At 38.5% G+C, this 26,306-nt stretch overlaps 1 protein-coding gene across 1 annotated transcript in view; it reads right to left on the bottom strand.

Annotated features, from left to right (window-relative positions):
• Positions 1-26,306, bottom strand: part of SLC39A12 (solute carrier family 39 member 12) — a 115,242-nt gene that overhangs the window by 8,495 nt on the left and 80,441 nt on the right. The window contains 3 exon segments of the mRNA XM_043967509.1: positions 12,564-12,616; positions 12,619-12,750; positions 19,212-19,370. Of these exon segments, the coding sequence (XP_043823444.1) occupies positions 12,564-12,616; positions 12,619-12,750; positions 19,212-19,370 (344 nt within the window).

Genomic DNA, 26,306 nt, shown 5'->3' with positions numbered 1-26,306 from the left:
GTACAGTAGAACTAGCCACCACAGCTGTACACATAAAATCCATACACATCATTGGATTGGATGGGCCAGGTGAACATTAAAGATTGCTTGACATGGAGCATACTCACAGGGAAGTACATGAAGCAGATATTCTTGAACTGGATCAGATTTCCTGTTAGCACATATTCAGAGGTTGCCTTCATTTCAGCCCCATTTGTGAATATTTCAATTTTGTCTTTGCAAATGGGTCACTTTTGAACCAAGCAGGGACTTTTTTTTAAAACTCGTGCAGACTCCTTTTTGCTATGCAAATCTACAATTACATGTGCAATCTGATACATTCACAAATCAAACAATGGTTCCTCTATATTGTAAGTCACCATCTACTTTTGTTCTTAGCAGGAGAAGGAAAAATTGCAAGTCTCCTTTGGGGAAGACTGCATTATAGTTGTGCCTTTTCTTCAAAGCAGTGGTTTGCTTTTTCTCTACCCCACCCACACATTCCCTTTGGGCAGAAAGTACATTTTGACTGACTTTGATGTTTACTGGAGGTAACAGACTGATAGCCCTGGAAACTTAAGTCTCATTTATCCCCAGAACAGGTGTCTGTAGTACAAGCCTTCTCACAGCCTGCCCACAGATGTACCCACACTTTTTTCTTCCTTTCTTCAATGGCTGATCACTGTTGAAAAGTCAAAGCAATGGTTATTTTTCCTGGATGCCTAACATCTGGAGCAAGAGTAGAAAATTCAATCAATCTTCCAGATGCCTCCTGATATCCAAATGTTTGGTGTAGGGTAGCCAAGTCATACAGATGCTTTTTATTCTTCTTTTTATCCAGATGTTTTGCAAAGGCATATTTGATGGCAAAGAAATGGTATCTTGGGTATCTAAGAATGCCTAGGAGGGGGGTGGTTCAAGTGGAATCTTTTTGAGAACTAAAGACACTACTCTACAGACTTTTTACTTCGATTCAAAATCAATTACCAAGGCATAGTTTTTAAAATTCGATATTTACTAAGACAACTCTCAAGTTACCTGGGGCCTCACCTTGTGTAACTTGTCATCTGATACCGTATGACCACACCCAGAGTTTGTCCATGTGAGACCATAGGCAGGTGAAAAAGGCAAATGCCCACCTGGCTGCTCTTCTGCCTATAGGTGACCAAGAACTGAGTTCGTTGACATCCTCATTCAATTTTCTGAATTTTCAGGTCTAGCCTGGCTCCACCCTGACTGAGCCCAGTGGATTGTACTCAAACATTCCCCAGCTGTGAAGAACTTTATGTCTTTCGTGGGAAAGTTTGCCTACTAACCTGGAACTCATACTTTACAAGTGTAACCTTACTGAGAATAACAAAAAATTGCCATAATTTTAGCCAAAAGATAATAGGCAATTACTTTGTACTCATTTTGTTCATTTTGTCTTGCGTTAGTTATGCAACATCAAATTAACATAGAGTAGAATAGTATGTATTGGGTAAGTTGAATCATTGTGCCTTCTACTTTTCAGTAGCTGAAGAATGGAGGAAGGAGAGGGGCAGCTAGGTGGCGCGGGTAGTTAAAGCACTGGGCCCTGGATTCAGGAGGACCTGAGTTCAAATCCAGCCTTAGACACATGACACATACTAGCTGTGTGACCCTCAGCAAGTCACTTAACCCTCATTGCCCTGCCAAAAAACAAACAAACAAACAAGAATGGAGGAAGGAGAGAGATAGGAAGAAACAGAGCAAAACCAAGAGAAGGATGAGAGAGAGAGAGAGAGAGAGAGAGAGAGAGAGAGAGAGAAATGGTTAAGATGATCTATGCTATACTATTTCCATTTGAAAATATCTTTCACCCACTCTTTTTTATTCCCTTTGATGCTCTTTGTGCTGTATTTTAAATCTTCCTTGCTCCTCCACTAAGCCCTGATTTAGATAAATGCATCTACTCTTTTTTTTCTATGACACAAAAATCCCATGGCAAGAACCCTAACCTTAAGCACTCCACCCACATAGATCATAAGTTCATAACTACAATGGGGACTGCAAGAAGGAATTTGATGAACTTACAACAGGAAGGGTGTGAATTAGAGCTAATGAACTCACTAACTCTAAGAGGTATCATTTTCTAAGATGTTCTCATCATCATTATCATCATATTTCATTTTAAAATTTCAGTGCTGGGGCAGCTAGGTGGCACAGTGGATAGAGGACCAGCCCTGGATTCAGGAGTACCTGAGTTCAAATCTGGCCTCAGACACTTGATACTTAACTAACTATGTGACCCTGGGCAAGCTGCTTAACCCTCATTGCCCCACAAAAAAAAATTTTTTTTCAGTGCTATAAGTTTAGAGCCTTATCCTTTAAGCAAAAGTTCTAAATGAAACTTCTGATATAAGTCACCTCAAGAATGTGTACAGGGGCACTACGAGGTTTATACCCCAAATGCATCCCCCAAAAGAGTAAAAAGACCTATTTGTACAAAAATATTATAGCAGCTCTTTTTGTAGTGGCTAAGAATTAAAAATCAAAGGAATGCCCATCAATTGGAGAATTGCTAAACAAGCTGTGGTATACGATGGTGATGGAATATTATTTTGGTATAAGAAATGACGAGCAGGATGATTTCAGAAAGGCCTGGAAAGACTTGTTTGAATTGATGTATAGTGAAGTGAGCAGAATCAAGAGAACATTGTGCACAATGACAGCAATATTGTTTAATGAAGAACTGTGAATCACTTAACTGTTCTCAGAAATACAATGATCCAAGACAATCCCAAGGACTAATGATGGCGCTACTATCCACCTCCAAAGAAAGAACAGATATTGATGGAACACAGACTGAAGAATGCTATTTTTCAATTTCTCTCAATTTTTTCTTTTATTCACATTTTCTTGTACAAAATTACTAATCTGGTATTGTTTTACATAATTGCACATGTATAACTCATATCTGAGTGCTTACCATCTCAGGGAGCGGGAAGCAGAGGGAAGGAAGGAGGGGAAAATTTGGAGCTCAAAATTTTAAATAAAGGGGTATTTATTGAAAAAAAATGAATGTATACAGGTATACATTATTTTGTTGCTTTTCACTTTATTGTACTTTGTGGATACTGCATTTTCTACAAATTGAAGGTTTCTGGCAACCCAGCATTGAGCCAATCTATTGGTGCCATTTTTCTAATAGCATGTGCTCACATCAGGTCTGTGTCACACTTTGGTAATTCTCGCAATATTTCAAACTTTTTCATTATTATATCTAATGTGGTGATCTGTGATCAGTGAACAGTGATATTACTATGATAATTGTTTTGGAGTGCCATGAACTATGCCCATATAAAATGGCAAACAGTCAATAAATGCTGTGTGTGTTCTGACTGCTCCACTGACCTGCTGTTCACCCATCTATCTCCCTTCCTCTCCTCCCACTTTCCTGTTCCCTGAGACATAATGCTAAGGAATATTACATAAACTTAGTTGATAAAGCAGGAGAAGTTTTTGAAAGGATTGATTTCAATTTTGAAAGTTCTACTCTTGGTAACAATGCTATCAAACAGTATCTGTGCTTCAGAGAAATCTTTCATGAAAACGAGTCAATCAATGTAGCTAACTGCATTGTCTTATTTTAAGAAATTGCCCTTTCCTTACATTTGACTACTTTGTATATGCTTGTATTGATTAGCTTTATGTCTTATGTATATGCAATTTTTGTCTCCCCCCATTAGAAAGTAAGCTCCCTATGAGTAGGGATCATTCCATTCTTTGTACTTGTATCCCCAGCACATACCTAGCATGATGCCTGGCACATAGTAGGCACTTAAAGGTAGGTACTCTTGCTGCTTCATGGATTGGTCCAGTGAACAGAGAGAAGACAAGGTGTCTGGAGCATAAAGTGTATAAGGAGTTGTGAAATGAGCTAAGACTAGAAAGGTATGGATATGCCATTCTGGAAGGCCTCAAATGAAAGGCCAATGAGTCTGTATTTTGAACAATAGGTAATAGACACTGATGATTTTTAGTAGAGGAAGAACACATTTAGGTCTATAAAAGGAAGATCGTTTTGACAATGGCAGACAAGAATGCTTAGAAGGAGAGGGAAGTAAAAGTAAAAAGACCTATTAGAAAACCACCCCAACAGATTGGGCAATGAAAATAGTGGAGGTGATTGAGAAGAAAATTGTTGTGGAGAAGGAATTGACAGGACTTAGTAACTGATTACATGTGGGAGGTGAGAGAAAGGACAGGTTGTGATTGTAGGAGAGAGGAACAAATGATAACGAAAACACCACAAAAAGATAATGAAACCAGAAGGAGACACACAGTGAGGAGGAAAAGACATTTAGAAGGTTGAGTTCTCCCCCATTACAATCTATTGAGGGAGATAACATGTGAATAATTAGGTATATTCAAGATATGCACTTTAGATGAGAGGCAATCTCTGAAAGGAAGACACTAGAGAAACCTTGGAAGACTTATATGAATTGAATCAGAGTGAAGTGAGCATAATCAGAAGAATCGTTTATACAATGAACATCTTTGAAAGACTTTAGACCTCATTGATACAATGATCATTCATAACAGCAGCAGACAGATGATAAGTATATCTCCCTTTTCTTCCATGGAAAGATGACAAAGAATAAAGGAGGAGACACATGTTTTCATATATGGTACATATTTGTTTTGCTTAACAAAAATTTTGCTATAAGGAAGGACTTTGAGTTTTTTTTAGGAAGGTACAAAATTGGGGGAATGTGAAAGGGGCTAGTGATATTGATGCCAAAAGAAAAGAAGGAAAAGAGCATCAATCCCTTTAATAAATCACAGAAGAAAGAAGAATGTTCAGAAAGGGACACGGTGAATCAGGGAAATGTTGGTACTACCATGTTATATTTAATATAAACTTTTAAAAAGAAGCTGTAATCGATTTATGGTTTTTATCTACACCCACTTTCTTCACTTCCTAATATTTTTATATGGGAATGTTCATGTTTGTTGATGATTTTCTAGTTCATAATAAAAATATTTTAAAAAGCAAAAAATTATGTCACTTAAGAGGATATCAGTCTATTATTAACGTGAATCACATTGCAATTTGCTGCAGGAGTTAAGTGAAAATTTTCCTTTTGCAGTCGGAGCTGTATTTAAAACATCCTCCCTGATACAGAGGGTTAGGAGAGAAAAGATAAAAACACTGCTCCTTGTTCTCAATTATGCTCTGTTATAACAATCACTCCCAACCTATGTGACATATTCCTTAGGGAGAACTCTATAAACTCTTACAAAAATCTCTATGGGCCTTCCTGAGTATTCTCAGATGGAATGGAGAGGAACTGGGGAAGATTTTGTGTGTATTTTTCTTTGAGGGGGGAGAGAAGCATAAATAACTGTTGGAAATAAATAAATACATTGTTGTTATTGGGATTTTTCTTGTTTTGTTTGTTTAAATTGCACATAAGATTCTGACATTTACCAAAGTAGGGTTAGTTTAGAAAGAGCTTTACCACTTCTAGAAACATCTTTTAGAATCAATCAATCTTTTACTCAAAAAAATTCTAAGTATAGTTCTCTACTGCTTTGGGAGAAAGACAGAGAAAGAACATAATCAAAATCTCCATCTCTTTGTAGGCATGATTCATACTGCTTTGGTGACTTAATGATTGTGAATGTTAAATTATATTAATTTTTACTTCCCAAAATGATTTTCAAATGCAAATCCTTTCTGTCAGCAAAGGAACATTTAAAATGATGCCATTGTACTTGGAGCAAAATATACTTTGCAAAAAGTACAAATTCATTAATGTTTTTCATTCCTTTAAAAAAAGAAAGAAAGAAAAGAAACAAGGGCTCACTTGTTGGTAGGTGGATATTTTTCAAAGGGCATTACTCCCCCTGGTGTTGCCAATCTCTGAAAAAAATGACAGAATCCACTTGTTTGTTTGATGGAGGGGGCCCAATTTCATAGAGTACTAAAGTCCCCTCAATAATGGTAGTGTGATTTTTCTACATTTTTCTGACTAGAGAAGATAGAAGCCCTGTTAAGCATTCAGTCGATTGGAATTGAGGAAAGAAATTGGAGGAACGACTACATCTTCTAAATGTCTTTCAGTTTGGGTTAGGTTTCCTAGTCATATAGTTAGAAAGGCAAGGAAAAAATTTCCCCTTTGGGGAGGTATATTTTTTGCACTATAAAAACCTTATTTGGGCTCTAGCTCAGGATCTTGAATCACCAAATATCCTAACAAGTCCCTAAGTAAAAGATCAGATAATAATAACAATAATGATAGAAATAGCTAATATTTATATAGTACTTTAAGGTTTTGCAAAGCATATTTACAAATATTGTCTCATTTTATATTCACAACAACTCTGGGAGGTAGGTCCTATTATTATCTCCAATTCACAAATGAAGAAAATGAAGAAGATGGAGGATATATGACTTGCTTAGAGTCACAAAGCTTTTAAATCTCCAAATCTGAATTTGAACTCAGGTCTTCCTAGCTCTAGGCAGTTAGATAGCACAGTGGGCTTAGAATCTGGAAGACTCATCTTCATGAGTTCAAACTGGGCCTCAGACACTAGCTGTGTGACCCTGGGCTAGTCACTTAATCCTGTTTGCCTCCGTTTTTCATCTGTAAAATGATCTGGAAAAGGAAATGTGTAACCACCCCAGTATCTCTGGCAAGAAAAACTCCAAATGAATCATGAAGAGCTGGACACAACTGAAATGATAGAACAACAACTTCCAAGTCCAAGACCAGTGCTCCATCCACTGTGCACCTGTCTGCCATTAAGGCTCTTAGAAAGGCAAAAAAAAATGTTGTTCTATATAAAGCCCCTCCTGATCTCCCTGACTGTTGTTGCTCTCCACCCCCTGCCTTCTCCACTTTTAACCTTATATTTATTTTGCAAAAACCTTGCATATACGTATTTGTCAGTCAGTCAGTCAGTCAGTCAGTCAATAAACATCTATTAAGCACCTAAGTACATGTACATAGGTACAAATTGTTTCCTGTGATAGAATATATTTGTAAATTCCTTAAAGACAGAGATGGCTTCATTTGTTTTTTTGTGTTTTTTTGTGGTTTTTTTGGTCTTTATGTCTTCAGCACATGGTAAGTATTGATTGATTGATCGAATAAAGGATACATTTTCTCCTTCTCCCAATGGATTGAGGTTCACACTGAATTTCTTGCCTGAGCTTGTGATTTTGATTGTGTTGTTTGTATTTTGGCATTTTAAAGTAAAGGGTACTGACAACTCTGGTAGGTTTTAGGTGCAAATTCAAAATGATATCCTAGAGGAAAGGAAAGGAAAAAAAAAGTGGCTGCCATTCTGAGTCACCTTCCTGATCAGCAACAACTTGCCCTTCCCACTAACACCTAGACCCCAAGCAATCCTTCCCTACTGAGATAGAACCAGAATCTAAAATAGAAGATCATTTGGAATTTTAACTCAAAACTTCCTAGGTTCAATTTGCACGTAAGAGTATGCCTCTTTGGGGTTTGCATGGCCCTGGCATTTTGGAAAGGACTTATGAGAGACGTCTAAAGAAGGCATGAAATTTTACTCCAAATGTGAGAAAGGAAAAGGAAAAGAAAGGAGGTGAGAAATAGTGAATGCCAGAAGAAATAGCGACAAAACTCCGTGTCAAGTTCAGACAAAGCTGAGAAATAATCACAGCTCTGACTCCTCACTCAGAAGGAGAAAATGGGATACTCATTTTGTTGTCTCTAGCTGGATGCAAAGATTGTTGATCATTGTAGCAGTGAATCCAGTTCTTTCTGTCACCAGAACTGAAATCTTTCTTTTCTTTGACCTGAGCATAATAGCGTTGGAGAGGCATTTTGTTGGAGCACTTTCAAAGCTGGTATCACTGGTCAAGGTTCTCTTCCTTTTCCCTTGGAGGTGGTGGAGGGCATTTACTGATCATAAAAGCATTTCTCCAGTCTCCATTTTTTACAATTGAAAACATCATGCCATAGTACTTTGTTTTGTTTTGGTTTTGTGGGGCAATGAGTGTTAAGTGACTTGCCCAAGGTCACACAGCTAGTAAGTGTCAAGTGTCTGAGGCTGGATTTGAACTCAGGTCCTCCTGAATCCAGGGCTGGTGTTTTAACCCTTGCACCACCTAGCTGCTGCTTTTTTTGTTTTTGATTTACCATAGTACTTTGAAACACAGACACACACACACACACACACACACACACACACACACACATACACAGAGGAAACTATCTAACCTCTTGTCTCTGATTAATCCAGCTCAAAAGGGTTCCTGGTAAGTTTCCAGGGTTTAGTAAATAACCAGCAGAGTAATTTTTTTCCTTCCTTACTTGTTGTCATTTATTTTCTTTGCTTTACAGCAGAGTATGAAACTCAGCTTTATTCACTTGATGGAAGACTATTATCCTTGGCTGGATGCAGGAGTGTATCAACAGAAAAAAAGTTGTTGCTATGTGAAAGAACCATGTTTGCTGCAATATTTTACTCAGAAGGCCCTAGGATCTGACCTTGATTGGAGGAAGTAGCCCCAGGAAATTCAAAGAGATTTTGATTTGCTATCTTTTTTTTTTCTGGTATGTGTGTATAAATTTGGAAAACACATTTCTCTGTAATAAGGTCAGGGCATATGTTAACTAAGGACTCCGAGGACATCAGTCTTGTTGCTTTCTGATGGCTGGCAGATACTAGGAGTAGGATACTGATGATGGAAATGACCCTTTGATCCAACACCACATGAGCTTCCATGGGACCACTAGGTCTCTGCTTTTCCAGATTATCAAGAATCTTCCCATCAGATTATCAAGAATCTTCCCATCTGGGAGGAATGACTAATCCCAGAAGGCAGAATGAGATATGCAGAGTGGTAAGCATGGCAAGTCTTTACTGTGCTAGGTCATAATGCATAGGTCACACACAAATAAAGTGGAATTGAACCAAGAAGAGGAAAACCAGGAAGCCCGGCAACATCTTCAAGTCCTGCCATATAGACACATGGAATAAGATGTGACTTCAACTATTTACTCCCAAGAAATGTGGCTATTATTGATAGAGAGGAAACACTTGATTGAGCAGCAAGAATTTATAAAGTCCTATGTGTCCTCAGGTAGGTCCAATGGATAGAGAGCTGGTATCAAGGTTAAGTGACTAGTCCAGAGTCACACAGTTAGTAAGTGCCTATGGCCAGATTTAGACTCAGATACTCCTGACTCCAAGTCTAATGCTCTATCCAGTGTGCCACCAAGCTACCCTGAGAGCTGGTGTTAAACTCCAAAAGATCTGGGTTCAAGTTCACCTATGCCACATTCACGCTGCATGACTTTAGTCGAGGCAATAAATTTCTCAGTATCCTCAAATCACTCTTTGAAAGTAAAAGGTGGTTGGGGCAGCTAGGTGGCGCAGTAGATAAAGCACCAGCCCTGGATTCAGGAGGACCTGAGTTCAAATTTGGCCTGAGACACTTGACACTTACCAGCTATGTGACCCTGGGCAAGTCACTTAACCCCCTTTGCTCTGCCAAAAAAAAAAAATGAAAGTAAGAGGTGGGACAGCTAGGTGACATAGTGGATAAAGCACCAGCCCTGGAGTCAGGGGTACCTGAGTTCGAATCTGGCTTCAGACACTTTACACTTACTAGCTGTGTGACCCTAGGCAAGTCACTTAACCCCAATTGCCTCACCAAAAAAAACAAAAACAAAACAACCAAAGAGGTGCCAAACAGTTTGTGGATCTACATTGTAGCAGGAGTTTCTACATCTAAAGTTTGCCATATATCTCAGTGAAATCTTAGGTCCAGATGGAATTTTTAAAATATGTGGGACACTGTGTTAGTGCCTGAGATATAAAGATAATGAAATGGTTCTGGGCAGCGAGGTGGCGCAGTGGATAAAGCACTGGCCTTGGATTCAGGAGGACCTGAGTTCAAATCCAGCCTCAGACACTTGACACTTAACTATCTGTGTGACCCTGGGCAAGTCACTTAACCCTCATTGTCCTGCAAAAAAAAAAAATGAAAATGGTTCCTTACCCTCAGGAGCTTACATTGCATTAGAAAACAACCCACAAGTGAATGTCCTCTTTTACAGTTAGTGATGGAACTTAAATAGACTCCTAGGTAAATACTGTTATCCCTTCCACATTGTCACTTTCCCCATAATGGTTTTGATATATTGCAAGTTGGCATAAGAAATTAAAGGGGAATTTTGGGGGAGTTTTGCAGAAGCCTCAGACAACACACAAAGGCCAGCAGATGATGCAGAAAAAGTTGAGAAATTCAGAAATGCATAATATATATATATAATATTGTATAATATCAACATATTTTATTTTTAATACCATACTAATTCAGACTTCTCCTCTGGTATGGAGGGCCAACATTTTTACATGGATTTTCCAGACTATGGGGCATCATGCCCCTAAACCCCATGATGTGGAGGATAACTGTATAAGGCAATTAATCTCAGGTACTATTTTAACCTTTTCTCCCTTGCATGATTCACTCCTTTATAATAAACACTTGAAGCAAAAATGTGCTTTTCTTTATCTGAAGACAAAACTCCTTATAAAAAATTAAATGAGATTTAAAACAAGCAATAAACCTTTCAAAGTAGCAATGTCAATTGTCTAAGCATTGATGAGGCAGGGGAGAAAGAGAAGGGAGGGATTAATTTTACCAGGTCCCACTGTACAGCAAACAGGATCATTTAGGCAAACAGCAAATCCTGTGTAAGTTGATAACTCCTTAAGTGGTAAGTAAATCACACAAGGCTTCAACTGCTTATGATTGCATTTAATTTGGGACAGCACTGGCCTTCCTTGCTGATACAGGCTGACACTAGACCCTTCCCCTCTCTGTAGAGAGCTAAAGTTCCCAGGCTTCCCCTTTCCCATGAGGCTTCTATCTCCCACATCCTTCATCCTTTCCTTCTAGCTGGGAAAACTGTATTTCCCATAAGCCCCCTCAATGATAATGGACTACACACACACACACATACACACACAAACACACACATGCATACATGCATGTACATACATATGTTTATGTATATAGGATACATGTGAAAGGGCGAGCACTAACAGACAAATGGATCATTGAGGAGTCAATGTCAGGGCTGACCTTCAAAGGACAGTACTAAGCACATAATAGTAAGTGTTTAATAAATGCTTTTTCAGTCAAAGACAGCAGGGAGTCTGAGGCAGAGTTGAAGAAGGAGTCCACTCTTCAATGTGGAAGCTCTTAAGGAGAACTATCTACAGAAGGATTTGGGTTGTATCAGGTGGGACACCATTTCCTCTGCTTGATAGGCTCCTTCCGGCTTCCTTTCCTGAGTTCAGCAACCTTGGAGGGAGAAAATGTTTTTCATCTTAAAAAGCCTTTCTTTTTGTTAGCTTTGGGTCACTGCATTTGTTCTTTGACTTCAGTAATCATCCCAGCATCCATCTTGACTCTCTTTAGAGCTTGTCAACACATCTAAAAATGGGCGACTATAGATGGCCTAAGGGCTGGTTTCTTCCACAGAGATCTTCAGAACTGGAGGAGCTAAGAAACCATGTTGTAAATCTCCCAAAACAAGATTCCGTTATAAAATGTGGTCTGATTACCATCATTCCACTCAAGAGGAATTGGACAGTGAACCTAGCAATGGAGAACGTTAAGGGCAATTCTCTAGAGAATAGCTGCTGTCATTACATGCAGAAATTACATCCATTTAGCAATGATTATGCCAAAAAAAAGAGAAAAAAGCTTTCCAAAACAACCAAGGCTTTCAACCAATTCAACCTAATAACTAACCGATTCCATTAAAAAAAATTAGTCTCATTGTTTGTTAGCACCACACCGACTCAACTTTTGGTTAGCTGAGTTTTTAGCTTATAAATTTCTTTTAGACTTCACTTATAGACTTAGCACAATATCAGGCACATATTAGGTGCTTAATAAATGTTTATTGCATTGAATTGAGTTGCAACTAGGTGTCAAGAATACCCGAGTTCATATCTGGTCTCAGACACTTACTAGCTGTGTGACCCTGGGAAAATCACTTAACTTCTGTCAGCCTCAGTTTCCTCATTCATTGTTGTTCAGGCATTTCAGTCATGCCTCACTCTTTGTGACCCCAGTTGGGTTTTCTTGGCAAAGATACTGGAGTGGTTTGCCATTTCCTTCTCCATCTCATTTTACAGATGAGGAAACTGAGACAAATAGGGTTAAATGACTTGCCCAGGGTCACACAGCTAGTAAGCATCTGGAAGCCAGATTTAACTCAGGTCTTCTTGACTCCAATCCCAGGGCTCTATCCACTGTGTCACTGAGGTGGCCCAAATGGAATTGATAACAATGCCTACCTTCCAGAGTTAGTGTGAGAATAAGAAGAGATAATTTTATAAAACACTTGTCATGAAGAGTCAGACACAACTGAAAACCACTTAACAATGTCGATGTCTTCTCTAGAACCAACACAGATACTTCCTTGGGCTTTTATATTCTCTCTGTCTTCCTGGCCTCTTGGATAAACCTTTCTCCATAGGCTTTTGACCCTTTGAAACATTCAATATTTAGAGAAATCAAAACGGAAAAAAAGTTGGTTTGTTGTAATGCTTACCATTTCCACTAATGATAAATAAAGGAACATCCCAGCAGTGACAGTTAAAATCAGTTCTGAATACACGGGTCAGCTGAGACAGAGAGGCCGATGTAAAGTCCTATGAAAGCAGCGAGGGCACTTATAACATTCATTAAGATAGCGATCTTGACAGCAACTCCAGAACTTAACAGTACAGCAAAATCTCCTGAAGTTAAAGGGTGAAAAAATAAGATAATGATTTAGCAGAGGTAAGTTTACATATTCCAAGTTAGCCCTAGCAAAAATTTCCAGGGGTGCTAGGTGGCACAGTGCATAGAGGGCTGGACCTAGAGTCAGGAAGACCTGGGTTCAAATCTTGCCTCAGACACTTACTTGCTCTGCGACCCTCAATCAGTCACTTAACCTCTTTCTGCCTCAGTTTTCTTCATCCACAAAATGGGGATAATAAGATCACCTACCTCCTAGAGTTGTTGTGAAGAAAAAATGACATAATATTTGCAAAACACTTAGCAGAGGACCTGGCATATAGTGGCTGCTACATAAATGTTAGCTGTTATTATTAATTATTATTATAGGCTCTAAATTGAGTGATGACCTACTACAGAGGAAAGGGTGCTCAATTTGGAGTCAGAGGACCCGGGTTCAAATACTGACTCTGCTGCTTACTGTGTGGCCTCGTACTAGTTATTTAACCTTTCTGGGCCTCCATTCCCTTAACGTAACATAATTGGATTGGGGGAGATGACCTCTGTAGTCTTTTCCAGTTCTAAATCTCTGATCCTACAAAATGGCTATAGTATTCTATTAAGCTTTAGTCAAATTGTTTGTGGATGGTTAAATGGTCAGATAATATAGAATGGTTTATAAGGATAGGGATCGCACCTGCGATTTCATTGACAATTAGAAACTCCTGTTTGAGAAAATTTTCACTACAGGCAGCACCTTCACCTTAACTTAACAGCCTTTAAAAATTGCCTAGGGAAGGAAGGAGAGGTTGAGGGACTTATACAGGGTCATACATTCAGGAAGTGTCAGAGGCAGGACCTAAACTCAGATTTTTCTGGTATTAAGGCCAGCCCTCTATCCAATCCAGTACACTGCTATGCTAATAACCTATATGAGCAGCGTAGACTGATCAGCTAATATTTTACCTCATTTTCCAATTGTTACTGTAGGAAGTAAACTGAAAGTTACATTTCAACCATTGCCTTTGTTTAGCTGGTCCTAAAGATAGCCTATACAGGGTGACCTGTGACCCACAGTTAGTTCTTGATGGTCTGTGACATTTTCAACTTGGATAAATGAAAAGCCAAATCACGTGCTTTCCCAGAGTTTCTAAATCTTTCCTGCCTGAGAACTTGCCAGCTGAAATTAAGAGATAATATCTGTGACATGGTATTTATTCTTTACTTAAACAGGTACTGACTGACTTATATGGGAAAAACAAAACAAAGTGAAAAGCTGAAACAGAAACAAATGACAATCCACAATTTTCTGTTAAGTAAAAACACAACATGAGAGGTATATGGGACAATGTATCAACCTTCCTTTGAGCAAATGAATGTACTGCCTTGGATTGTCACAAAGCAGTCAGATTGTTTCCACTTGTCTATTTCAAGAAGGATTGAGTTCCCTGGCATTGGAGGTATTTAAGTAGGCTATTTAAGTAGGTATTTAAGTATGACTGTTTTTGCAGAGGGAATTTTTGCTTCAAGTATGGGTTGGACTAAATGACTTTACCTTCCCTTCAGATGCTTTGATTTCAATTCCTTATACATTGGTATATTTCCTGTCTTGGCGATTTTAAAGAATGACATTAAAATAAAAAAGTAATAAAAAAGCTGGGAACTCAACCATCTTCTTCATAGACAGGATTAAACATATGCATACCCTCCTCACTGGTCCCATGGGCCCTGAACTTCCTGCCAGGACAGCCATGCTTTTGCTGTAGAAATGGTCTCTAAATAGCTTCTGTTAAAAACACAAACAGGCTACTGGGAGGAGATACAGCATTAACTCATTATAACATAGGCACAGGGTAGTGACATGAGAGAATGGTATCTAGGACAGGTGAGTTTTGGTAATGGTGAGAAAAGCTGAGAGCAAAGAGAATTACTAGAGAAGGCAGAGCCAATGAGGGTTTGGGCCTCTAGGGGAGGGAGAGAGGGAGAGAGGGAGAGAGGGAGAGAGGGAGAGAGGGAGGGAGAGAGAGAGAGAGAGAGAGAAGTGAGAATGTACCAAAGTTCAACCAGATGCCAGAAATTAAACTGATTAAGCTCCTTTAAGGATTAGAATGAGCAAAGGCTCCCAAAACTCCCTATTGGACTTCAAAATACAGCCCCATCTGCAAAAATGTGGTCAGTGAAAGTTGCATCTTCCTGCTCTTCTGTAGCATCAGAGGCCTTTCTGCTAACTTCCCATCTGATGGAGTAGAGGAGCATCCTTACATCTTATCTTTCTGTTGTGGTGACTCAGGCCTGTTTTTCTTTCTTGTCTTTTGATCTCTGGCCACAGGGCAGGCTTAGGACCAAGGGGCACAGGTTATAAGGAGGCTCCTGTAGGCTTGATGTTGGGCAAAACCTCCAGATAATTAAGGTGATCTAAAAGTAGACTTGGCTATTTCATGAAGTAGTGAGTTATATCAAGCCAGCAGTGTACTGGTAAGTGTTTAACAATCAGCTTTCCAGAAGGAAAAAAGTACAGATAACACACTTTTTGGGTTAATCTTTATCATTTTCTCAAGTCTAGACCATCAACTAAAAAATAAATCAAGACCTGTCAATTTCCCAAGGTGAAAACAATCACATTGGGAAGGAAGGAAGGAAGGAAGGAAGGAAGGAAGGAAGGAAGGAAGGAAGGAAGGAAGGAAGGAAGGAAGGAAGGAAGGAAGGAAGGAAGGAAGGAAGGAAGGAAGGAAGGAAGGAAGGAAGGAAGGAAGGAAGGAAGAAAGAAAGAAAGAAAGAAAGAAAGAAAGAAAGAAAGAAAGAAAGAAAGAAAGAAAGAAAGAAAGAAAGAAAGAAAGAAAGAAAGAAAGAAAGAAAGAAAGAAAGAAAGAAAGAAAATTTAACAAGCAGCTCTTGTGAGCAGGTAGGAACTGGCTCCAGCACATGCTTGTCTGAAGGATGACAAGGAGGTCAGGTCTACTATAGAAAGGATTCAGGACAGAATTGGACTGGGTAGTCGAGCCAAATCTGAGCTGTCCTGATATGGGTACCTGACATTTGTTAGGGGTTTGCCCTTGGACAAAGGGAAGATATCATATCAGGAACGTAGCAAGGTTGGAGCCACAGACTGCTCCTGATCTCATGGTGTGTGTGCTGTCAGGAACAGAGGACTATGGACAAACCAGTCAGTGCAAGAGGCATGTGAATGCCACCCTTGGCCTTTCCAGATGATGGGGTTTTCTTAGAGCATAGGATGCAAATATACATAAATAGAGAGGTATCACCCAAGTCTAACCAATACAACTGATTTGCTTTGTCACCATAAAACCCTGCCTTGGCCCTTCTACCTCCTGTATAGGACTCACAGGCTTCCAGACAGCAGAATTATGTCAGACCTAGAAGACCAGACACTATAATTGGGGGTTGTTTCCTACAGTTTTTGAGAGGCAGCCTTATTTATCACAGTGGTATCAAACTCAAATTGAAGCAGATCTCTATGGGTTGCATATTGATTTACAAAACCACAAATTCACATCATCTATGTTGTATTGGATTTTAATTTGTTTTGATAAATATTTCCCAATTACATTTTAATCTAGTTCAGTCTACACTAGGGAGTTTTGAGGCCACTTGTGGCCTATGGGCTGGGAGTCTGACATCTTTGATGCAATGGATGAAGAGCTGGCTTCTAAATGAAGAAGAGCTGGGTTTGAGCCAGAGGTGTGCTGGTAAAAGTTCAACAATTGACTTTCCTGGGTGGGGGGGGAGGTGGGGGGGGGAGGAAAACTGTACCCATAATACACTTTGAAGCTTAATATACCTTATTTTTTCATAAAAGTATTTTTTTATTTTCCAGTTACATGTAGAAATAGTTTTCAACATTTGTTTTTATAAGATTTCTAGTTTTAAATTTTTCCCTCCCTTCCCCCTCCCCAATACAGCAAGCAATCTGATATAGGTGATATATGTACAATCACACTAAACATATATCTGCATTAGTCATGCTGTGAAAGAAGAATCAGAGCAAAAAGGAAAATCCTCAAAAAACATAAACAAAAACAAATAGAAATAGTATGGTTCAATCTGCATTTAGATTCTATAGTTCTTTTTTTTCTGGATTTAGAGAGCATTTTCCCTCATGAGTCCTTTGGAATTGTCTTGGACCATTGTATTGCTGAGAAGAGTCAAATCTATCACAGTTGATTAACACACAATGTTGTTGATACTGTGTACAATGTTCTCCTGGTTCTGCTCATCTCACTCAGCATCAATTCATGCAAGTTTTTCCAGGTTTCTCATTGTTTCTTACAGCACAATAATATTCCATTACATTAATAAACCACAATTTCTTCAGCCATTCCCCAATTCATGGGAAGCTCCTCAATTTCCAATTCCTTGCCACCACAAAAAGAGCAGCTATAAATATTTTTGTACATGTGGGTCCTTTTCCTTTTTTTATGATCTCCTTGGGAAAAAAAACAACGTAATAGTAGTATTGCTGGGTCAAAGGGTATGCACAGTCCCATAGCTCTTTGGGCATAGTTCCAAATTGCTCTCCAGAATGGTTGTATCACTTCACAGCTCCACCAACAATGCATTAGTGTTCCAATTCTTCTACAGTTTCTCCAACATTTATTATTTTCCCTTTTTTTGTCACGTTAGCCAACCTGTTAGGTGTCAGGTGGCACCTCAGAATTGTTTTAAGAGCATATTTTTTCACATGGCAATAGATAGCTTTGATTTCTTCATCATAAAACTGGCTGTTCAAATCCTTTGACCATTTCTCAATTGGGGAATGACTTGGATTCTTATAAGTTTGGTTTAGTTCCCGATATATTTTAGAAATGAGGCCTTTGTCAGAAATACTGGCTATAAAAATTGTTTCCCAGATTTCTGCCTCCCTTCTAATTTTGGATGCATTGCTTCTGTTTGTATGAAAACTTTCTAATTTAGGGTAATCAAAATAATTCATTTTGCATTTCATAATATTCTCTGTCTCTTGTTTGGTCATAAACTGTTCTCTTTTCCATAAATCTGAGAGGTAAACTATTCCTTCCTCTCCTAATTTACCTATGATATCACCTTTTATGTCTAGATCATGTATCCATTTTGATCTTATTTTAGTATAAAGTGTAATATGTTGGTCTATGCCTAGTTTCTACCATATTATTCCAGTTTTCCCAGCAATTTTTGTCAAATACTGAGTTCCTATCCCAGAAGGTGGAGTCTTTAGGCTTTTAATCTACATTATTAATATATTCTCCATCATTTCTTTTAACTGTAGACCAGGGGTAGACAAACTATAGCCTATGGTTCAAATTCTACCCACACCTGTTTTTGTATAGCCTACAAACAAAGACTCATTTTTTACATTTTAAAAAAAGATCTTATTGTAGAAAATTAACGTTTCGTTGTATTATCATATTTTTACACATGTTAAACATGTAAAAACTATTCTTAGCTCTATTTTTAAACATACTGACTAATTATAATTATCACCAATAGGAAAATACGGGTATGTTTCCCACTCATGCTTAATCTCACATCTGCTTCCTCCAGGCCCAGAAGTTTTGGCACACTGCCTTCCTCATTGTGCTAACACCTGGATCCCAAAGAAATGACTGATTAGCCCATTTCCCTATGGCCTGGATACATCAGCAACTGACCATTTGTTTCTTTGCCTGCCTTAGACTGTTGTAGGGCTGAATGGACTGAAACCATCAAGGAGGCCCCCTTAGATTTCCTTGCTAGCCCCAGTTGGGCTTTTCTTGCTCCACTCTTCCATCATGAGATCCCAGTGAAACAGTTAACCCCTGAAATGCTGGGATTCATTAGGAGCTTAAGACAAACTGTGTTTCACACACTTTTGCCCAAGGCTGACCCTCTTATTCTGTATGTTTCAGAAAAGTCTTGTCCATCTTTTTGAGTTCCAAAGAGGCAGGGTTTGAATTATAGGGCTATTAAAATATATTCAGAAAAAAAGTCTTTTATCTATCTGCTACCATATGCCTGTCACTTTAATTTCATGCCTGGCTTTAAACATTTAGAATAAATCAGCTTGATGAAGCCATGGTTTGGTTTTAATTAAAATGCTATTTTTTTCTCACTGGTCTGTTTGCTGACATATTGGATAAGGTTCCCCCTCTTGATATTTTTCCCACATATAACATTCAGATTTTCAAGTTGCATCCTAAGGTATTTAAAGTGATGTTACATGAAAATGACATTCTCCCATCCAGAATTTTCTGAAGCACAAACTATAGCTCTCCATCCTTGGGAAATATTATGAAAATGTCAGATTGAATCTTATCCTACACTATGGGCATTTTGCCTTCTTCTCCCTTTTCTTCCTATGATTTAAATGGAATATGCCTTGAAGCTAGTTACTATTCAATGATATGCTGGAGAAAAGGAAAGGAAATAAGTAATGTCAGGTTACACACTGAGCATGACTAATTTTTCAGCTATTAGAGGACTTCTAGTAGAGAATTGGTTGACTTACCCATTTCATGTGGAATTTCATGGCACAAGATGGCAATGGTTGTTGTCACTCCCGACTCAGTAGAAGATGAGAAAGCGGCTCCGATCACAAGACCATCAGCAAAATTGTGAAGGCTGTCACCAACCAGTATCATTATAGCTAAAAGGCTAATGACTTTACCTAGAGAAAGAGATGAAGGCATGAGGACTAGCAGAGCTATGACTCTTTGTCTTCATCTTCAAGAGCAGTAAACTTGCACAAGATGAATTTAACTTTCATTTTACTTATCAACAATAACATTCAACTAAGTGAAATACATAGTCCCACTCGATTCAAGATTTTTGAAATGATATATTATCAAAGAGGGATCACTAAGAGTTGAACACGTGAATGGAAATATTGTGATAGGAAGGCCACTTTTTTTTTCTAAGAAAGCTCCCTACTTTTCTTATGAACTCTCTTTTTCTGGCCAAATTGGCCCATTTGTTGTTTCCTAAATGTGGTATTGCTTCTGTGTCTTTCTACAAGCCCCCATGTCTGTAATGCATTCCCTCCTCACCTCCAGCTCTTAGGACCCATAAATTCTTTGAAGGGTCAGCTTCTGTGCTACTTCCAACATGAAGCCTTTCCTGATTCCAAATTATTAGTGTCCACTGTCCTCAAAAAATCAAATCTCTATATAATATTTTTGCATTGTATTTCCTCAGCAGAAATTCCTTGAAGGTAAGTGCCATTTTTGTCCATTTTATCTTTGCATCTTGAGGACAGTGGGATTCTTTTTCACATGATAGAAACTTTTTATTTGTTCGGTTGGTTTTGGAGATTTATTTTTGTTTGTTTTTTCGGGGGACAATGAGGGTTAAGTGATTTGCCCAAGGTCACACAGCTAGTAAGTGTTAAGTGTCTGAGGTCAGATTTGAATTCAGGTCATCCTGAATCCAAGGCTGGTGCTCCATCCACTGTGCCACCTAGCTGCCCCCGATACAATAGAAATTTAATAAATGCTTGTTGGATTGGAATTCAAGTCTAATCCCTAGAACAGGTAGGTATGTAAAAAACAAAAACAACAACAACAACAAAAACCCCACAACTACACCACCACCAAAAACAACAACAATCAAAAACATATATAATATATGCCTTGAGGGTATATGTTGACATTAGTGAGCATTATCCTATTTCGAAGTGAAATGAACAAATAAATAAATATCCAGGAGGCCACATAATCCAGGAGAAAAAGAACTGGCTCTGAAGTTATAAGATGTGGGTTTAAGTGCCATCTTCAACATTACTGACTGTGAGACCCTTGGTCAAATCACTTAAAATCCAGATCCTTAGTTTCTTATTCTGTAAAATAAGGGGGTTGAATTACGGTGTTTGTAATGTCCCTTCCAACTCTGAATCTATGATCTTATGTCTTATTACATATGATGTCCATATGATTATTACTTTTAATCTCATTACCAAGCTGTTAACTCAAGCCTTGATTGCCTCCTCTCCCCTCTGATTGGAGCACTAGAGGGTAGCATGCCAAGCTCCTCCCAGTGACTTCCTTTACAGAAGGTAAAAACTGGACTTTCACCTCACTCCACTTTGGATCTCCTGGTTTCAACTCCATGCAACAGGATGTCTCTATGCTCAGTACCCCTGTTCCCTCCCTGCTCCTCCTCACTCCCACTTTCCTGCCCTTTTTTGTGTGTTGTCTTCCCCCATTAGATTGTAAGGACCTCAAGAGCAGGAACAATCTTTTAAAATATTAATTATAGGGCAGCTAGGTGGCGCAGTGGATAGAGCACCGCCCCTGGATTCAGGAGGACCTGAGTTCAAATCCTACCTCAGACACTTGACACTTACTAGCTGTGTGACCCTGGGCAAGTCACTTAACCCCAATTGCCTCACCAATATATATAAATTATATCTCTAGTGCTTAATACAGTGCCTGGCACTTAGTAGGCACTTAATAAATGTTTATTGACTGTATGACACCAGGCAAGGCACTTAACCTCTGCCACCTTCAATTTCTTCATCTGTAAAATGGGGAAAATAATTGCACCTCCTCTCAGGATTGATGTAAGGATCAAATGAGCTAATATTTGTTAAGTATTTGGCAAACCTTGAAGTGATCTATAAATATTAGCTATTATTATTCTTGTTGCCTTTGCATCCCCAGGTAGCACCAAATGCATTGTCTTGTATGTAAGTGATGTGTTTAATACCCATTTAAAAATTGAAGTCAGTTTCCATAATAGACCATCTTGCTCCCACAAGTTTAAGTATTGTTTTGGAGACCTTTTCACTTTAAAATGAATTTTCAAGATATATGCATAGCAAAAATTCAGTATTTCAGAGAAGATACAAGTTTAACTAAATGCCAGTCATATATTCAAATGTATTGCTTATAGTGTTGATTAAAAACTCATGGCATCCTGATATAATTAATATTTGACTCCAAATAATGTAGTATACCATTCATCTTTTTCCCCTTTTTGGGAGGAGAGTTAAAACTTTCAGCTTCATCTATTTGGAAAATTCCCAGTGTGAAAACTCCATTCATGATGCAGATTGAAAATTCCTTCATAACTATTAAAGCCATAACATCAGATTAATGCTACAACTCAAGGTGGGAACAGAAACAACAAAACAAAACACTCATCTTATGCAATGCTATATCTAAAAGATGTAAAAACATAATTGTTTAAAGAAAAATCTTCACAATGCAAAACAAACAGGGATTTATTTATTTTTATGGAAATGACATTGTTTTGACACTGGCTACAGTCTAAGATGTAATATATTCAGATAAAAAGTGGAAAATTCAGGTAATTATCCAGATGTTTGTCCAAGTTCCAAATTTGGTTGGATGGGTTGGCATCATGTAGACAGCATAAATTTAGTCTGTTCCAAAAAAGGATCAGACAATGTATCTGGCACTGGATAAGGTGTACAAAAGAATAAATCTAGTTATTTAGCATTCTGCAAAGGAAATGCCACATATTTCATGAGGAATTCCTCTAGACACAGTTGATTCTTAGATATGGGGCTTTACATATTATATTATAAAATATTATGTTTTGTGGTGCAGAGATTTGGAGGCAAATTTGAAGGTAAAAGACTTGAGCTTAACTTTAGGCTTCATCATTCACAAGTGGTATAAGTCAACACAAATTGGCCAAGTCAACGATCTTTTGGAAATAGCGCTCTCTGTGGAATCAAAGCACCTGGGTTCAAATACTGCCTCTGATACATTCTACCTGGTAACATTGGGCAAGTCACTTAGTCTCCTTGAGTCCCAGATTCCTCATCTACCTTATGAGGGGATTGGACTAAATGACCTCTCAGGTCCCTCTTAAATTCTCTATCTATGAGAATGGCTGATAAAACATGGGCTCCTCCCTGCAAGGAAAGTAACTTGTAAATGATAAGATTCTAGAAAATGTTGTAGAAAATCTAGAAAAGATCTCAGAGGTTATCTAGTCTAATGCCTTCACCTGACAAATGAGGAAACTGAGGCTCAAAGATAGATTAGATGACTTGCAGTCACAGATTTACATAGTAGGTGGCGTCTAAAACCAAGCCTGACTAATAGGCTCAAAGACCTGGAGCAAGAAGAGATCTCTATATCCACATCTAGTCCAGTCCCCTCATTTTACAGATGAGCCAGTTAGCTGACATTTACATTTATATGACACCATATGCAAGCACTGTGCCAAGTGCTTTACAATTATTATCTCATTTGATCCTCACAAATTATTAGCCCCCTTTTACCAATGAGGAAACTGAGGTAAACAGGGGTTACATGACTTGCCCAGGGTCACATGGCTAGTAAGCATCTGAGCACAAATTTGAACTCAGAAAGATGAGTCTTTCTGACTTGAGACCTCACACCCATTAGATCACTAGCCTAAAGGGATGCAGGTTGGGGCGGCTAGGTGGCGCAGTGGATAAAGCACCGGCCCTGGATTCAGGAGTACCTGAGTTCAAATCCGGCCTCAGACACTTAACACTTACTAGCTGTGTGACCCTGGGCAAGTCACTTAACCCCAATTGCCTCACTAAAAAAAAAAATAATAATAAAATAAAAAAAAAATAAAGGGATGCAGGTAATACATTGGGGGGGGGCGGGGCAATAAGGGTTAAGTGACTTGCCCAGGGTCACACAGCTAGTAAGTGTCAAGTGTCTGAGGCCAGATTTGAACTCAAGTCCTCCTGAATCCAGGGCTGGTGCTTTATCCTCTGTGCTACCTAGCTTCCCCCAATACATTTTATTTCATTTATTTTTTTTTTCAGGGCAATGAGGGTTAAGTGACTTGCCCAGGGTCACACAGCTAGTAAGTGTCAAGTGTCTGAAGTCAAATTTGAACTCAGGTCCTCCTGAATCTAGGGCTAGTGCTTTTATCCACTGTGCCACCTAGCTAGCTCCCCCCAATACATTTTAAAGGTAGAAATGAAACCCAGGTCCTCCAAATTCAGTCCAATGCTCTTTCTTGTAGCATATAATTTTCTAGATCACAAAGGAGTTGTCCAAAGTCACATGAGTAGGAAGAGGCAGAGCTACTTATTGAAGTCCCCTGAATCCAAATCTGGTGTTCTTTCCATTATACCATAAGTAGTAGTAGTAGTAGTAGTAGTAGTAGTAGTAGTAGTAGTAGTAGTAAATTATTATTATCTAAGTAATTGGATGAAAAACAAAATTTAAAAGTATTGAGAAATGCTAGACCAAGGAGAAGTAGCCAGAACACATTAAAACCTTTGTGGACAATGTTTTTAAAAAACATAATTATTTCATCCTGATAATAAATGACTTTGAAAAGTCTTCTCATCCATTTCCCTTTCTTCAGAAAGGATAGTCTTTTTTTTTTTTTTTTGGTGAGGCAATTGGGGTTAAGTGACTTGCCCAGGGTCACACGGCTAGTGTTAAGAGTTTGAGGCCAGATTTGAACTCAGGTCCTCCTGAATCCAGGGCCAGTGCTCTATCCACTGTGCACCTAGTTGCCCCCAGAAAGGATAGTCCTCCCAGAGGCCTAGGAATGCATTCTATTTGTAAAGACAACCCAAGAACTTTGACTGTGTCAGTAGAGCATAAAGAGCCAGTAATTAACTGGTTAATTTGATCAACATTTAAAGGCAATCTGGACAATTTAAGTCTCAAAGTCTATTTGGGCAGCCTGAGACGGTCTTGTCTGGCTGTTAAATTTGTTGAGTTAACCAGATGTTTGCCGAATTTCATTTGCTACCATATTGACAAGATCGAAAACTTCCTTCAGTAATCCATTCCAATATGAAACATTCTTTACTGTAAGAAAATTCTTCCCTGTATCCAGTCTAAACTCCCTTTCTTCCACAAATACTATAATTTATTCTATGTCCCCCTATTTTATCACCAGTGAAGACAGGGAACAGCTAGTTCCCAGCAACCTTTTTTCTTTCTATATTTTAGTATTGACTAGCTCATCTCTCACTCTTCTGTTATGTTAGCCTTTCCACCTTAAAGAATTAGAAAATAAAGCCATCCATCTTTGAGGCTTTCTTCTGTATTGCTTCCAAATCCTGTACAGGACCAGTCTCACCTCATGATTACTAGAGGTTACTTCATTAGAGTATGACTCATATGTTGTTTCTCAAATAAAACTATTTGTTGTAAAATCGCAATTGGAACATAAACTGATAAGGTAGGAGTTAGTCCTATTCCCTCACGTGCTTGTATATAGCACCAAATAAAAGACAAGTTTCTTTAGATAAAACTTAGTGACTGATTCATATTCTACTTATACTCTACTATATCCCCAAGCTCCTTCACCACTACAGTGAAGCATCACATGGGCAGATTTGAAGTTATTTGGGGTAGTGTTGTTGAAGGACACAGAGATACACAGAACAAATTCCTAATCATTTTATGTGGACAGTCCTTATATCAGTTGTCTGGAAACTTCTCCAGTCCAGTAATGTTCCAAGCTTATAAGTTTTCCCTGCCAATTTTCAGAATTAATGTGGATACCTCAAGCTTGTATTATTCTTTTTAAATGTGGAATTAGGTCAAAATATTTTATCATCAGTCTAGAGAAAGAGGTATTTTTGAGTGTATTACTACATATTAAGATAAGTTGGTGACTTGTATTTTGCCTATGTTGAGATTTGTGGTCCTTAATAAACATGTGTAAAAAGAGTTTTTTGGGGGTAGCTAGGTGGTACAGTGGATAAAGCACTGGCCCTGGTTTCAGGAGGACCTAAGTTCAAATCCAGCCTCAGACACTTGACACTTACTAGCTGTGTGACCCTGGGCAAGTTAATTAACCCTCATTGCCCTGCAAAAAAAAAAAAGTTTTTGCAAAATCTTTACTATCAGTGTTCAAAGACAATTTGAACCATCACTGTAGTGTTATCTGTAGTTTTAGAGCATAGAGTGACAAATATTAGTTCATCAACTGGATTTGTTTTTTTAAATTGACATTTGATTTTCTTAGAATAGGGAACTCCGTGTGAGCAACCTTTCTCTGCTAATGCAGACTGGCACCTGCTTTGCAGCTTCCAGTCTTAGTAGTGGTGGTGGGGTCATTGAGAGGTTAACCAACTTATCCAGAAACACACAACTATATGAGTCAGATGTAAGACTTGAACCCTGGCCTTTTTTAACTCTAAGACTGTCTCTAACATACCACACTGTCTCTGTATAGACCATTACAAAGCACTTAAAGATGTGAAAAACTCCTTACATGCATGATTTCATTTGATCCTAACAGACACCCTGTGATGGAATTGCTTCACTTATTATCTCAGTTTTTCAGAGTAGAAAACCAAGATTGGGAGGAATAAAATGATACACCCAAGATCACATATCAGGTAAATATCTGAGGAAAGACTGAATTTAACTCTTAGTGGCCTCAAGTACAATGCTCTATCCTGCCTGTTACTGAGTAGCTGCCTGTTACTAAGTCAGGTTAATGAGCATTAAGTGTTTACTATATTCCAAGCACTGTGAAAAAGCACTGGAGATAAAAAGATCAACAAGAAACAGAGTTCCTATCCTCAAAAAGTTTATAATCCAACAGGAAATGGCATATAAACAGTGGGAGGCAAAAAGTTTTTCATTACTTGGAAGGGGGCGCCTTTAAAGCCAAA

This window comes from Dromiciops gliroides, chromosome 5 (assembly GCF_019393635.1).
Source record: "Dromiciops gliroides isolate mDroGli1 chromosome 5, mDroGli1.pri, whole genome shotgun sequence".
NCBI lineage: Eukaryota > Metazoa > Chordata > Mammalia > Microbiotheria > Microbiotheriidae > Dromiciops > Dromiciops gliroides.
The sequence above is the reverse complement of the archived record's forward strand: the minus strand, read 5'-3'. Positions and strand labels throughout refer to the sequence as shown.